This window comes from Pristis pectinata, chromosome 10, assembly GCF_009764475.1.
Source record: "Pristis pectinata isolate sPriPec2 chromosome 10, sPriPec2.1.pri, whole genome shotgun sequence".
Classification (NCBI taxonomy): domain Eukaryota; kingdom Metazoa; phylum Chordata; class Chondrichthyes; order Rhinopristiformes; family Pristidae; genus Pristis; species Pristis pectinata.
This window is the reverse complement of record NC_067414.1, coordinates 39,116,566-39,129,117: the sequence shown is the minus strand read 5'-3', so window position 1 is coordinate 39,129,117 and position 12,552 is coordinate 39,116,566. Positions and strand designations below refer to the sequence as shown.

At 39.3% G+C, this 12,552-nt stretch overlaps 1 protein-coding gene across 10 annotated transcripts in view; it reads right to left on the bottom strand.

Moving 5' to 3' along the window:
- The window catches only part of epha7 (eph receptor A7), a 231,012-nt gene that overhangs the window by 99,359 nt on the left and 119,101 nt on the right, over nucleotides 1-12,552 (bottom strand). Inside the window, exon 6 of one of the 10 annotated variants that reach the window (XM_052024289.1) lies at nucleotides 425-486. The exons of the other annotated variants lie outside the window; for them this stretch is intronic. Within the exon in view, the coding sequence (XP_051880249.1) occupies nucleotides 476-486 (11 nt within the window). The 3' untranslated portion in view covers nucleotides 425-475. Of the gene's footprint in view, nucleotides 1-424; nucleotides 487-12,552 lie in introns of those variants that run through there. 10 annotated transcript variants of the gene reach the window in all.

The following is a 12,552-nucleotide window of genomic DNA, read 5'->3' as shown; positions in this document are numbered from 1 at the left end:
CTGCATCAATAGGATCTGACGCACAAGAAAGTGTGACATATTTTGACATAAAATCTTTATTATTTCAATATACACGTAACATGCATTTTATTGTTACTTTTGACACTTAAATAGTTAATTCTTTGGAGCGAATACTTAGGCCATTTTTCATGCAAATTCTGTCACAGATCTTATTAAAGTAAGAATACTGTTCTGATGCAGGCTACTGCCTGGTTAGATGGATGAGATGCTGGCAGCACTGTGTTATATAATCTACTGCATTGCTCAATGGTCAAGCAGAGCTGAACTCCAGACTACCTGCAGATCCAGAGTTCACTTCATTGCCTTCTGTCTGCTGGCTACTATGTTCATTGTTACAGGGAGGAGGAATAGATTGCCTTCTATGTCACTGTAACTATATCTATATCACTATAACAACAACTTGCGACAATTTGCAAAATAAATAAAATAGAAAATGCAGGAAACACTCAACCAATCAAGCAGCACCTGTGGAAAGAGAAAAAGAATTAACATTTCAAGTCCGAGACCCTTTGCCAGAACTTGCATTGTTATATTGTCCATAAGAAATGGCAAAAACATTTCAAGGCATTTCACTGAGCCATACAGAGATATTAAAACAGGTGACCGAATTATCAACATGTTTATTAAAGGAAGAACAATGGTCCTCAGTACTGTTACAAGTTTCATTTAAACAGTGCCTTTAATGGAAACTAAAGATGCTTTATAAAGAAATAATCAGAGAAAAAAAATCTCAGGTTAAAGGAGATATTGGAAGGCAAGGTGATAAGCTTGATCAAAGAAGTGAATTTGGAGGATGATTTTAAATGAAGAGAGAAGAGGGATTAAGGAAGGGAGCTGTAGAGTGTGAGGAGACTCAGCTGCCAATGGTAGGGTGAGAAGAAGTTTGAATGCATCGGAAAAGATGAGATTTTAGAGGAGTCCGTAGAGATGGAAGAGGTCACACAATTGTAACATTAGAGGGATTAAACAGTTAAAATATGAAGTTTACAAAGTTACCAGACAGTTCCAATTTCCAGCCCCAAAATTCACCTGAACCAGTTAGTACTGACAAGTCTTCAATTTAGGCGAACCCAAAATTACACAGCAGTTTGCTGAAACTCTGTCAGCATAAAATGCGTGATCTAACTGATCACTCAAATTCTGTCTTCTACAGTCTAGCTGTGATAACCTTCCTTCTGGAATAATAATAGATTTGGAATTCCTCAGCACTTGAGTTTCAGATGTGAAGTACAATCCTGCAGCCATTTTTAAAATTTATTTATCTCTCTCTCTCTCTCTCTCTCTCTCTCTCTCTCTCTCTATATATTGGCATAAGTCACTAAAGTCAAATTTCTAGCCCACTATATTTTATACGATACTGTTCTATAAAAGTAGAATTATAACAGAGATATGCTGCTGGCATGGATTTATGAAGGAAAGAAAATTAAATTTCTATTTACGTCACTCCAGCTTTGAAGTTAGAGACAATCACACAAACGTAGTACTTTAGGACTGTTTAAGCTTGTGCTTATAATTTGCTTTGGTGAGGTTTTGGGGGGGGGGGGGAAGGTGGTGGTGTGGAGGAGCGTAGAAGAAAGAGAACAGATAACAATTTGTGCAAAATATAACTTTACATTTTCAATCTGTGTATACAGTACTCTGTAGAGGCTATCGTCAGAGCAAGAATTTTCTGGCAAGGTGCCTCACCTCCAGGGAGTATTTGTAAAATAGGCCCCTTATGTCTTTTCTAAGACTGGGCTCCCCCGCAAAAAAAAACAAACTTAAATTCATTATGAAAGTATCAGTCTATGCTGATTAACTGAGTACTTGGTTACCAGTCCCATGCAAAACATTTAAAATTCTTCTAGAGTGCTGACAGATCCACTGTGTAGATCCAAGAAACCTAGTCCACCAATATAACAATTTCTGTGTTCATTGCAAGAGGTCTATTTAATTCCTCCTGAAGTCAATAAAGTCATGCATCACAATGTTATGGGAACACAATTACTACCATGTCTTCCACAAATGCATATACCATCATGTCTTGGAGCTATATCAGAGGTCGTTCTTCTCAACAGGGAAAAGATCCTGAATCTCACAATCTGACATCATTGTGCGAGAATCACCTAAAAAAACTAGAGCAATTCGAGGAAAAGTTTTGCCATCACATCTCAGGACACTATAGATGGGCAGTAAATGCAACATTCTAAAAATCATTAACAGATCAAGAATAAGAAAGAAAAAAATACTCAAGACAATAAACTGGTGCAAACATTAGGCTGTTGTACATTGTTATATGAACCGCATTGCCAAAAGATCCTGATGTTACATTCTGGCTGATAAGAATATGTTAGTTCTCCACTTCATATCCTCAAATCTTGTGGTAGAAAATTATGAATAATTTGTGGGCTAATGTTAGATTGCCTTAATAGCCCCATGAATTTGTTAATAAAGGTCAGGGCAGAGTTCCAATAATCACTTCTTGGCGCTGCTCTTGAGTCTTTAGACCCATACAATATGATTAACCCTAATCCCCACTAAAGCAGGCTAGCAAACTACAGTAAAATTCTGACAGTCAGCTATCTGACTATCTGGAAACCCCAGTGATTTGGCATCTGGCTCACCAGGTGACGTTTCTCACTCTCTTCCTTTAAACTCACCAGATTCACAGGAAAAGTTGTTATACTGCTGTGTAACATCAAAAAAAAGTAAATTAAAAGTAGATTGGAGTATTAATAGGAATGACGTCCAATTGTCTGGAAAATCTACCAGTTCAGCACCATCGAAGTCCTGAGCATGACAGATAACAGGTTCAACTTTAATGAGTTACAGCAGGTGTTTGAGGTGCCTGTAGTCACTTCTGAAGGTGTCCAGTCAGGTATCTCGATATCAGCAGATCCCCTTAATAAGAAAGGCAATAGACAAGGGAACGTGGTCCCAGTTCTACTGAGATTATTCCATAACTGTTGTAGTGTGGAGCTTTCTACTCAATTTATTTTGATATGCGCAACAGTGCAGTTTATGCAAATAGGAATGTAATTTGATGAACAATGCCAATGTGAATAGCACACAGGAGTGCCTGCTTCAATTTTGCATCTAGCTCGCTTTCACTCAGAAATGATCTTCACTGTGAATTATTTTTGGTTAAAGTCAAAACTGGGCAACATAGTGCCCAAAAATGGTGATGTTTGATCCGATTTCTAGGTTTGGGAATGGGATTGTCTTCCTTAGACCAGAAAAGGTTAAGGGAAACCATTCAAAATCTTGATTGGTATTGAAAGGTTTAATCAATGAGGAACTATTTCTAGTTAGAAAGACCTAGATGTAAGATAACTGGCAAAAGAACAAGAGATGGTATGAGGGAAAATACTACCAGTGATTTGTTATGATCTGAAAGTGCTAGATTAAAGCTCATATAATAATATTTTTCAAACAGGAACTAGATAAACATTTGAAGGGGAAACATTTGCAGGGCGATGCAAAAAGGGTTATGGGGAGTGGAACTCATATCATCTCACATTACAGAAGGAAGCCATTCAGCCTGTTGAGTCCATGCCAGTTCCCAGGATACAATCCTTGCCTCCAATTATTCCTCTGCAACCTATTTTCTATCTCATGCCAATCACCTCATTCCCACTTCTGCTGCCCGCCTACACCAGGCGAATTTGCAGTACTCAATTAATCTATCAGCATGTCTTTGGTCTGTGGAAGGAAACCAGAGTGCCATCAGAAACATATGCAGACATAGGGAGAATATATAAGCTCAACACAGACAGCAACTGAGGTCAGGATCAAATTTAGCTTGCTGGAGCTGTGAGGCAGCACCATATTACACCTGACCAGAAAAGCTCTTTCTTGGAGCTAGTGAATGGGCTCTCTCTCTACTGATCTTCCCAAATTTCTGAAGTGATTAACCAAATTCTCAGAATAACGAGGGATGGATAATAAATCTGACCTTGGCAGTGTCAAACACATGCTGAAAACAAATACACAAGTATAAACATTCAGGTAAAATACAATTATTATCACAGAACAACTCACCAATAAAATAATATTGACTAAGCTCTGAGATAGGTTACATCCCTTTGAAAGGCACCAGATTGTGTTCCACACACACACATATATATATTCTCAGAATAACGAGGGATGGATAATAAATCTGACCTTGGCAGTGTCAAACACATGCTGAAAACAAATACGCAAGTATAAACATTCAGGTAAAATACAATTATTATCATAGAACAACTCACCAATAAAATAATATTGACTAAGCTCTGAGATAGGTTACATCCCTTTGAAAGGCACCAGATTGTGTTCCACACACACACATATATATATATGCCAGGTTCAAATCCATACTTAACAAGACTTCATTTCCTGATTCATCAATGGTTGGCGCAGCAGATAATGATGGGCAATGTTCTTTGTATCACACAATCCAAAAGTGCTTTAGTGCATTTGATTTAAAGGCGAGTTTAGTTTCAATGCATAGTACAAAATAGCAACTGTTATTCTGACAAGATAGAGTCACTGCTCTTGACACACTGAGCAAAACACTGCTCATCCACTGCACTTCATCAGGTGCCCAAATGAATACTGGCATGTTATTTGACACCAATATGTACCTTTACATTCATTAATGACTGAATGGTCCTCTGTTGCCAAGTAACAACACTGACCAATCACAGAGAGATCAGGCTAAGCTTTTGATTTTGAAATTTCTGTGGAGAACTTTGCCTTTTTAGTGATTTCAATTGTGGCAATGACAGGCTACTAGAATATAACATTCTACACAATTCATTATTCACTCCTTTTGTTGCTTTTAAAATATAACTGAGAAACAGCACAGCTGGCAAGTTGACAAGCTAACAGAAACATGGTGGCACCCACTTTGTCTTCACCACCCTCCCCCAATTCACCAGCAACAAGTTTAATAAGTTCTATAAAGGCTTTATGAGCAGGAGATCATGTAACAGATATTTTTGTAAGGAAATGCTTTTAAGAAACCTTTCTCCCCCCCAAACAGTATTGTAATTTATAATGGCCATCATGAACTTTGACCAATTTGCACATGCATGATTACTTACTTTAGATCAAAGCAAGACTGGATGGGTACTACAGAAGTAAAATTAATTGAAGTGACTTAGTACCACTTTGTAGGATACATGTTAGAAAAATGAATCACTCTGACCTTGAATGTACAAAAATAATCCTGTTAAATTCTCTCTTTCACATACTGACTTTATTCGGCGAAGAGAATGGGAAAGGTTACAGATATAAAAACTGATTTGGGAGTCTAGATGGGGCCTTTGAAGGTAGAGAATACGGATTAAATCTTGGAACTTTGCCAACTATGCAGAGAGTTTCAAATCACTGCCTTTCACCACCTATCCCCTGCCTCACACCCCCTTTACAATTTACTATAAAAAGAAAACCGTGCTAGTTTTTTCTTCAAATTGACTTTTTGGTAACTGAAAGAAAATAATGTGTGCAGTCTCTGCGAAACACAAGAGTGTTTGACGGGCTATGCTGGCAAGCCGCTCTTCAGTCGCTGTGTGGAACTAATCTCTGGTCAATGCTCTGAAAGGGGTTTAATTTTCTCCTTTAAAATCTGACTTGTGCAAGTGGCATTAATCCAAATATGCAATTATATATTAAAAAAAAAGACCATCCCATATCCGATCTACCTTGGCTTTTACTGTGTGGGGCTGAATGAGCTGAATTGTTACTATTCTATGTCTTTTGCTTTTGATATAAAAAAGAATGGGTGTGCATTTAGAAGAAATTCCTTTAGGGATTTTGCAAACTTGTTTTATAAGTGGTAGTCAGTACTGATCTGATGGGTACTACAGACCACAGTTGCAGTGTTGAAGATTTACTGAATTTTTCTCCAATGAAGCCATGCAATTTTGGCTTGTTCACACACTTTAAGGCAGTCAAATTAAATCCAATCAAATGCCTAACCCTCAAAGAGTTGAGAAGCTAAGCTTACAGAAAAGGTTAGTGCGTCTTTGAAAGATGGAGAAGGCAAATCATCTTTCTTTTTGCCTCAGGGAAGTCAGAGGGGAGATGTGACACAAAATGCAAAATGGTTTAAATTTATGGAACTGGATATTTTGAAGAGTGATATAAATGAAAGCTGACTGCCATTTTTAAAATCAATATGAAAAGTCATCATTTTATGACAGGCCTATTCAGAATATGTTACCTTTGTATGTGGACAGCTGTTAGTGGAGATTTTGAAATTTTGCCCACTTATCTCAACGAGGTAATCAGAGGAGCTTTGATGATGTTATTTAGCTAGAATGTATAAAGAGAGGGTAGAGTGGAGGGTGAAGGACATAACATGACATTACACCCAAAACAATCAATACCTACTCGCCAAATTATAGAGGTACTACTACCTTATCTGACCAAGCAGTACAAAAAAGACTTAGCTTTACAAAGGAGGACATCAAAATATCAAGGTTGTCACTTTCGTTCACCTCTCTGCCATTGCTTCACTGGAGAAATCTGCAACTTTACTCAAATATATCAAACAACTCACACATGTATGACTTGCAATGGCAATTTCATTAACTTCAATGTGAGAACTCAACACCAAAAGTGACAGGACTGTTAAGTTTTATCGAATGGCACGAACTCCATTCACCAAGAGGCCATCAATTGTATTGGCAGAATGATGGTGTCCTACACCAGTAGACAGATACACCAGAGGTATCACATTCTCAAAGCTCACCGTCATCTAGTGTAAGTGGATTTCCATGAAACTGCCTTTATTCCTTAACTTTAAGGCAATTCACAGAGCCAGCTCAGTTTATCATTGCTGAAACTGCATTGACTAGAATCATTAACTCGGTTTCTCTCTCCACAAATGATGCCTAATTTCCAGCTTTTTCTGTGTATAGTTCAGTTTCCCAACATTTTGTAACTATAGAGCAAACTGTACTTCAGGTGCCTGCATCAGTCTGGAAATCCCCTGCAGCGCAGTTCAACAGGAGTAATAGAGATCATGGCTGCATAGAACATGGTGTACAATTTTGCTGCACAGCGAAGCACCCTAAGAACAAATCCTCTCTTGGGCAGTGAGAACTATGGCAGTTTGAAGAGAGTGCATTAGACAAGCTGTGACCTTCAAGAGCTATTCCTGTCAATTTGATACAAGAAAGGTCTTCCCTTGGCTGCTGCATCTTGCCCTGCACGAAAGATCCTGTCTATAACTTCTTGTCATTTATAGATTCATTTCCTCGATTAGAGCAGTAAGTAAGTACACCTGAAAAGTACGTTATTGGTTAGAAAGTGCCTTGGGATGTTCTGAATTAGATATTATAATCACATAATTTTTTTCTGAAGATCTTTAATTTAAATCGGCACTGCAGATTTAAAATATTATTTTCCTTCGATTCCAGTCCACTTGGGATAATGTCCCAGGAGCCAGTCTCACATTTCTTTTAGGTGCTATCTCAGTGGTAGGAACAAAAAAGTGTTAGTTCTTACATTCTCCAGAGCAGACCTAGTCTCAGCTGTTCTTTTTCATATTGAAAATAAATCCAGGCATGGACCTGCTGTAGGCTTCACTTCTTGCACAGCTCTCTTAAACCTGAGACCCTTCAACTGTATGAACTGGAGAACTTGCAAATACTTAGCTACGATGGTGAACAGTATGAGCTGACACACTCCTGTCAAGCCATTCATACTGGTCACCTTCCCTGAATGACTTCTGCCTTTGGGAACCACTAGTTCCAATGAGCAAACAGCTCCAGGATTCACTGCAGGAACTCACCAAGCCTCCCTCGACAGCCTTCCAAACCCACGGCCTCCAGCAACTAGAAGCACAAGGGCAACAAAAGCACAGGAATACGACCACCTGGAAGTTGCCCTCCAAGCCACACATCATCCTGACTTGGAAATATATCCCTGTTCCTTCACCGTCACGGGGTCAAAATCCTGGAACTTCCTCCCTAACAGCATAATGGGTATACCCACATCTCAAGGACTGCAGTGATTCAAGAAAGCAGCTCACCACCACCTTCTCTAGAGCAATTAGGGATGGCCAATTAAATGCTGGCTCAGCCTGTGAAGCCCACATCCCTTGAATGAACAAAAAAGTCTAGTGAAACATCTGTGTGCAGATCAGGTACAACAATTTAGATGTCGGATGAAGCATCCCTCTCTAACGTGGCAACAAGCTGAGCACTGGTCTTTGGATCTATTGTGGGCACTCTTTCTCACGTAGCCCTGCACTGAATCACAGTGCAGTGAAGCTACACGGTGCCAGATATGCAGATAGTCAACATTACCTTTCATTCTACCATCCAGGATACATTCTCTGGTACTTGATTTATCCTCCTTTAAATGCATGAGTTATAGATTCCGGACTCTTCAACATTGCTGTCATTTTAGAGAACAGTATGTTCCGCCCCCTGCTCACTATCATTGCACCACCCAATGCACTGCACTCTGACCCATTCTCTAAGTCACTGGGATAGACGTATATGAACTTCCACCCCCAAAGAAGTAGAGACGGATACCCATTGACATTTATCATCCCAACATTTTCTACCTCCCTCAGGCCTCTCACCACTCCCTCCTGGGAGGCCCCACTTCTCTGTCTGCTTTGATGTATTCACATCCACAGCTTTACCTATAAGCCTGAGAGAACTGGACTGTTTTACAGATATTCTTGACCAAAGAACTTTCCAATTATGCATGCAAAAGATTACTACCTTGTTTGGCCCCTCAAAGGTTCAACAGCAGCACACTAGCATCCCTTAAATCCCAAATCATAATCCAGGATTAACTACTCACAACATCAGGAGTTGAACACCTATGTAAATCAAACTGACATCATTAACAGTGGAATGAGTTACTGGATGGCCTGATGAATGGGAACAGATTGTTCTTGGTCATTCTCTCTTCAGAATGTTGGGTGAGAAGAAATATCAAGCCCTTTATGTCAGAAAGCATCTGGATAGGTCTAATCCAAAACTCTATTACAAGATATCGACAATAACAAACAAACAAACAGATACCACAAGGCATATAAATATTTTAGATTGGTCATGAATAGTTTAATGCAATTCCTTTGCAACTTTACTCTGCATACCACAACAGAATACTTAAGTGTCTGATTGATTACTGCAGATCAAGTGTTGTTGTCTGCAACTTCATTTAGTCCACACATACTTAATGTGAAATACAGTCCCTTGATCTCCATTGTCATTCTTTTGTTAAATAAAAATAACAAAAAAATATACTGTAGGTTTAATTCCTATTTTTTTGCTGTTCCTCGTGAACTGTATTTTAAACTACAACCTTCTCTTTTCCAATTTAAATTTACAATTTGCTGCATCAATTAACAAGTGAATTAACAGTGCTGAAATGTGTAATGGTCAGCTTGGGGGCGGAGGGTGGTGTGTCAGGATTGATTCTTTTCTTATGAACAGATAAATCAGAAGCCGGGCTCTCACTTGTCCCCAAACTCCACCCTACCCTCAGAAAGTCAAACGTTTGTTATTTGAGGACACTGGTAATTGTGGTTAATTAACCTGCAAAGGGAATATGAAATCCCACACCGACCACACTTCCTTTTATTGCAGCATTTGTGATGCTGTCATTTTTACAGAGCAGAAGAAAGAAAAGGTGACAGTGTATAATGGTAATGTTAATGTATAAAGAAATCACTTACCAGGCCAGTCTAGAGGATTATTACAAATTTCCACCAATATCTTTTAATTAGTAGGGAAAAAGTAAGTGTTTATTTTGTGCTAAATACTTGCCAACAGCATTGGAGAACATCAATGTTTACCTTTGTAGAGCTCAGAAACAAAAGGGACATCCCCAGCTCCAACATTACAATGGAACCTTTCTTGTGAAGCAGATGAGAATGTTGATGGACAAAATTAAAGGAGGCCCACACAAAAAAATAGCCTGAATTCCCCACCTGGATAAAGGGCATAAAGAGAAATAGATAATTGCCCATGTCCATGCTTTCCATTGTCTCTCTAGATACAATCTAACCCACTGCAACCACTCAACCTTCTTAGAGAAGCAATTAGTTGTCTACACGTAGCCTCTGATAATTTGTCTCTGTGAAGTTTCTTTATCCCTAAATCTATGTGAAGAAAAGTGCAGAATTGCCTGGACTGCATGCCGTATCTTTCTGAGATCCTTTTGCTGTAAACACAACTTCCTGTGTGGTGCACTTCCTGTGGGTCTACCTAAAGGAATTCTTGAAACAAAATTGGGATCAAATTTGTTCAAACTTTGTTACTAAAGCCTGCTTTTATGGGACTCAATTTCATACAAATAATATGTTGTAGTGCAAAAATTAAAATATTCCTAATCACCAATCTTGTGGTTCTACCTGAAAACTGAACTAACTAACAAATCTAAATTTAATTAATTAATGCCTCAATCTACAGAGGCTGAAATTGCACAGCATTTTGCAAATCCAGTTCGAATTCAAGACTGGTGGACTGCTGTGCCATGCCAGCCTTCTGTAACTTAATCTACATTAAAACTCAATAAATTCATTTCCTTTGCTATTTCTGAAGGAATGTTGAAAAATACAAAATACGTAAGTATTCCACTACCTTCCTCTTTCATTCTTAGAACAAATTAATTGTAATGAAGTAACTCATTTTAAATAAATATAATTTAATAATCCATGTGTGCAAAATACATAGGTAGAATTTGTTTTTTTTCCTACCTAAATCAAAGAAAGCAGTTTATGCATGAAGATCAATGGAAGTCATAACTACACCTCTTTGAAATGGCATTTTTAAATTGAATTTGTCATTCTTATCACTTAAAATGAAATATCTTTCTCAATGGTAAAATTCAACTATAATTCTGCATATGCTTCAAGTGACTGGAGCATAGTTGAAAACAATATTGCTGAAATTCTATCAGGTAGCACAATGTTCACATGTATCAGACAACACAATTTCATTGGAAAGTTGGTTGCTAACCAAAATCAAGGACATTACATTGACTTCAGGTCTTCATTCTACTTCCCAGTCTCTCATGCATATAAACTGGTTAACATGGGAAGTGCCCTGGGACACACAATAGCTTCCAATTGTGTGCAGTGCACAACTAGCTGCATTTACAATGTACTCATGTGGCCTAAAGATAAGGGCCAATCAGAAACATGCCTTTACAACAAGCATAAGGCCTGTTTGCCAAAAGTTACAATGTACCTGAATGAGCATGTCCCAGCACGGAGAGCCCGCACACAATTGCTACCCTTTAATTTAAGAACTCATCCCTCTCAGCAACTCTTCATTTCTTTCAATTCTCTGCCTCCCCAATTACATCTCAATGTTGGCGCCTACCCTACTCAATTGTAATTGACCACCTCCATAGCAGCCAAGTCCACTCACAATGCACTGATCTGCCCCAAGAGCTTCTGCATCCTTCCCCCACAACTGATGTCCACACTCTCTACACCTCAAGCCAGGTTTCTTACCGTATATACAGTCTCCGCCCTCCCCCAATGAGACCTATCTTTTTCCTCTGAAACAGTGGAGCAAGCAGAGGGATGCAATGGGGCCGCAATTCTCCCACTTTAGGTAATTCCTCTAATTCCTTTTTCTCTTCTTCCCTTTTCTAGCTTTTTTTCTACTTTTTTTCCCTCTCTCCTTACCTTTGACACATCCCCCAGTGGATCTGCTCTCCCCTCCTCCCCCGCACCTGCCTATCACTACCTCTTACCTGCATCTACCTATCACCACCCTGTGCCCACCCCACCTCTCCTCTTTTGTCCACCTATCACTGCTCTGCTTTTCCCTCCTATATATTGGGCTTCCCCTTTTCCTGTCTTCAGTCCTGAAGAAGGGTCCTGACCCGAAACTTTAACCGCCTGCTTTTCTCCATGGATGCTGCCTGGCCTGCTGAGTCCCTCCAGCATCATCATGTTTTTCATCTGCAATTATGTAAAGCCCAATGAGATGGACTATGACCTCATGATCTACCTTGTTATGACCTTGCACCTTATTGCACTGCACTTTCTCTGTAGCTGTGACACTTTACTCTGCACTGTTATTGTTCTTACCTGTACTACATCAATGCACTCTGTACTGACTCAATGTAACTGCACTGTGTAATGAATTGACCTGTACGATCGGTTTGTAAGACAAGCTTTTCACTGTACCTCGGTACAAATGACAATAATAAACCAATACCAATACCAAGTGTGTTCTTTTGTGCAGAATGGATTGGGTCTCATGCACAAAAGAATCTTGTCATAATGGTCTCTTGCAGATCCCATGCGTTGGCCTGCTCTCCATGCCAAAGAATTTCTTGGCTAACGTTTGTCCAATAACCTAAATGGTCTTGGTGCCTGACAGCATTGCAGAGTGCGCACAGCATCTCTACTTTGGTCAAGGGGATTGCTGTTCAGTAGCTCTCGAGGCCCAAGGAATCAGGTGACCACTGAATGGCACCTGAACATTTGCTTTTGTGTGCTCTGCAATGGCACATCATGCAAAAGAAAACAGCAGATAAGATCGGACACCCAGCAGGTCTGTGGGGTTTTATAATAGATTG